Consider the following 3,630-nt stretch of genomic DNA (forward strand, 5'->3'; position numbering starts at 1 on the left):
GGCACCTTCCGCCACAACAATCTTGATAAACGACCAATCACATTCACTTTATTCACTCGTGTAAAGTTCGGCACCACTCGGGTGAATTAGGGAATGCCACCGTTAGACAGCCACTTCCCTATGACTTTTTGATGCTCTGGCATTAAATCATGCTAAACATTTCCTTTTTTAAGTCAATGAGGATTATCAAAATATTATTTCGAGAATAATAACAGAGATTATATTCTGCCTCATAAATAGTTTTGAACTAATGTTTAGTACATATGAAAACCTAGTTTAAAACCAGCTCTGTTACTTCCATCCTCTCAGGTGTTTCTTCCTCTCCTTCAGAGAGCTGCAAAGACAAAGGACAACGGTAGGCTATAGTCTTTTTATTTGCTTCCATAAGTTAATAACTCTAATACAGGCATGTGGAGAACACCTGGTCATCATTATTTTAGGATCTCATGCAGGTTTTTCCTGTCGTTTCATGTCAGGTGATGAAATGTCCTGCAGAAGGTCAGCCATCATCAACATATCCACTCTTCTCTCTTCCATGGAGAAGTGTTCAGAAACTTTCCAGGCAGCGCAGATGTACCCCTACAGAACAAGCAAGGTAATCTCTCACTAGGGCCCCCTGGGGTTCCACAGCCTAAAAGTGGCCTTGTGGGGAAACTGCTGTTCATTACAATATGAAATCTGTTTAGAATGTAAGAAAATGTGAAAATGTTCGATTGGGTTGAATACTTATGAGGGACGGTTTATAAGACTGTTCTACTGTTTCAGGCAGCACTAAACATGCTGACATGCTGTCAAGCTGAAGACCTCAAGGACCATAAGATCCTGGTGACGGCCATCCACCCGGGCTGGGTCCGTACGGACATGGGCGGAGATCAGGTCAGCACATGGGAACTTAGGATGCCTCATTACACAACTCTACATTTTACACATTTCAAACGGGGGGAACTCATAGAATAATTGCTAGTTTGTTTGCTTCTATACAGTTTTTGCTCCTTTACATGTAACCTGTTCAATGAGTAATTAATTACAGTCTATATTCTACAGTCTATAAATTGGGAGTTCCAGTTCCCTCCTGTCACATATTGAAGAACCCCATGGTGGTGCATTTAACCCCTAGGCATGGCAATTTTATTTGTATGACACAATTCATTACATGGACAATTCAAAGGGCTTTACATGGATTAGAACAGAGGTCTTCAACAGGGGGTCTGCGACCCCTAGGGGTCCACAGAGGTACTGCATGGGGGTCGCAAATGTTTTGATTGTTTAGACTTTTTTTATATTCCTTCCTGCAATTAATTCCACTAATTGAAATGTCTTTAAAATCACATTAACATGAATTCAACAGACTGTAGTAAACAGATAAATGGAGGCAGAAGATGTCTTTCAGTCATCAATGCACACATTCAGCGACACACAGGAGCTCTTTCAAGCTGGGCACCGTTTCATTCACAACACTTGTCCAATCAACCAGGAATCAGAAATACTTTAATAATCCCAGGGAGATTACATTACATCTATAAAAGAGTGACTATAGGACCAAGCAAGTAAAAAAAAAAAATTCATAGTTACTCAAACATACTACTATGGGGTGCCGTTTGTAAAGTTAAAGGGAAATACCTTTTTTTTTTAACATTGAGCTGTTCTTAAGATATTCCGTTAGGTCATACACACTCCACTTTGTTTGAAAAAATATATAAATATAAAAAATATAACGGCGGATGTCTGGAGGAAAGTGATTTGCCTACATGTTATGAATGCTGGCGTACCACAAATGCCAACATTCATAACACGGGAGCACGCAGAATAAATCTGGGTCAATTGGAACAGCAGCGTACTGATGACATCATCATATTCAAAGCTAGTCTGGAGCTGCATTTCACCTCCTGTTATTAATAGTCTCTAGATAATAATAAATTATTACTTTTTTATTTAGTGGAGGAATAATAATGAACACAGTCAGATAAACACAAATCAAATGAAAATTTTGCCAAATAAAACAATCAAACCTCCATCAGAGCCAGCAGTACTTCACACAAGCCTATGCAGAGAGAGGGCTGATGCAGACAGGCAAACGTTAGCCCCGGCCGCTGCAGACGGGCTAATGTTAGCCCCGGCCGCTGCAGACAGGCTAACGTTAGCCCTAGCTGTCATTACCCTCGGAGGTCCGCTGGTTGCTGCGGTCCTCTCAGCTTCGGAATTCTTTTTAAATTACACATTAAATCAGTAAATGGACCATGTAGTGACGCTTAAAGTCTAATATTCTCGCCTCAAATGATCTTAAAACTTACTTTTATTGAGCAATGGCAACAGAAAATAACTTTTAACATAATACTCTGAGCTCTGTGAGCGCTAACCTGGAAGCTGCTGCTGCCGCAGTGCATGCTGGGACAGCTGTCAGTCTGGAGCATGGACAAGTCTTCTCTGATGCATGCTGGGTAAAGAGGGAGGGGCCAGAACAACATCAGGGGACTTTATCGGTTCTTGGTCTGCTGTTCTTGTGAACAGTACTAGGGCTGAGGCTGATGACGTTTCACGAGCACATGAGAACGCACAAGTATACATACAGGTTGAGAAACCACATTAGTGTCCCAGGCAGGGTTTCTGGCTAGCGCCTCTCTCTGTGATTTTGTCATTCTACTGGGGGAATTCAATGCCAATGTGGAAAACAGCAGCGATTATGACAGTGACAACTGCAGGGGCATGTTTGGGAGGAATGGAGCCAAAGTTCTTAACCAGAGGGCTGGTATTTCATTATTAGGCTTCTGTGCAAATCAGGTTTTGTCCAAAAAGAACACTATGTTTAAGCATGAGGCTGTTCACTCAGCACCAGGACACCCTAGGCCTGACGTGTAGTTTTTTTTTAGTGATATCTTTTGACCTCCAGCTGTGTGTCTTGTATACTTTGCTAAAGAAAAGCAGATCTGTCCACCAATTGCCCCTTGATGGTGAGTTGGATATGCTGTAAAAGGAGGAAACTGGACTAACCTGGCAGGCCAAGCGAGCAGTGAGGTTCTGCCTGGATTGTCAGACAGACATTCCCAACGGTGATAGACGTATCATACTTCAGAAGAACTTCACCTCCAGTAGAGCTTATTCTCGATTCCAGGGACGGCTGAGGACATATGAGGACTATGTTCTCTGCTTCCATTGTTAATGTGACCGTCTGGGGCTGCTGTGGCCGTATTGGTGGCAACCCATAAACATAGTGGTGGACAATGTGAGTGAGGGACGCTGTCAGGCTGAAGAAGCAGTCTTATGGAGCCTTGTCAGGCTCCAGACAGCTATCAAGAGGTCAAGCTAGGCTTGAGAGGATTTTGAAGAGACATTGTTCGCAATGCGATTCTTTAAACATTATATTATTATTTGATGGGTTTTGTGGCAGAGATGGAGATCTGTATTTTATGTCACACACAGAGTATACATCTATATAGATCTGTATAGATAGATGGATAGATAGATGTTGCAGTAGCTATAACAACCCAAACACACAGGATTTCAGACTTTGGAAACACACTGCGAGAAGGTGGGGGCTGGGTGGTGAGGGTTACGGGGGCGAGAAACGCAAAAGTAACGCAATAGTTACTATTACTAGTAACTAGTTACTTTTATTGTGGAGTAACTCAGTTA

At 42.2% G+C, this 3,630-nt stretch overlaps 1 protein-coding gene across 1 annotated transcript in view; it reads left to right on the top strand.

Annotated features, from left to right (window-relative positions):
• The first annotated feature begins 239 nt into the window (after window positions 1-239).
• The window catches only part of LOC107096736 (C-factor-like), a 4,961-nt gene continuing 1,570 nt past the window's right edge, over window positions 240-3,630 (top strand). Inside the window, exons 1-3 of the mRNA XM_015393514.1 lie at window positions 240-355; window positions 477-595; window positions 766-876. Of these exons, the coding sequence (XP_015249000.1) occupies window positions 485-595; window positions 766-876 (222 nt within the window). The 5' untranslated portion in view covers window positions 240-355; window positions 477-484. The remainder of the gene's footprint in view (window positions 356-476; window positions 596-765; window positions 877-3,630) is intronic.

This window comes from Cyprinodon variegatus, unplaced genomic scaffold (assembly GCF_000732505.1).
Source record: "Cyprinodon variegatus isolate N-32 unplaced genomic scaffold, C_variegatus-1.0 Scaffold646, whole genome shotgun sequence".
Classification (NCBI taxonomy): Eukaryota; Metazoa; Chordata; class Actinopteri; order Cyprinodontiformes; family Cyprinodontidae; genus Cyprinodon; species Cyprinodon variegatus.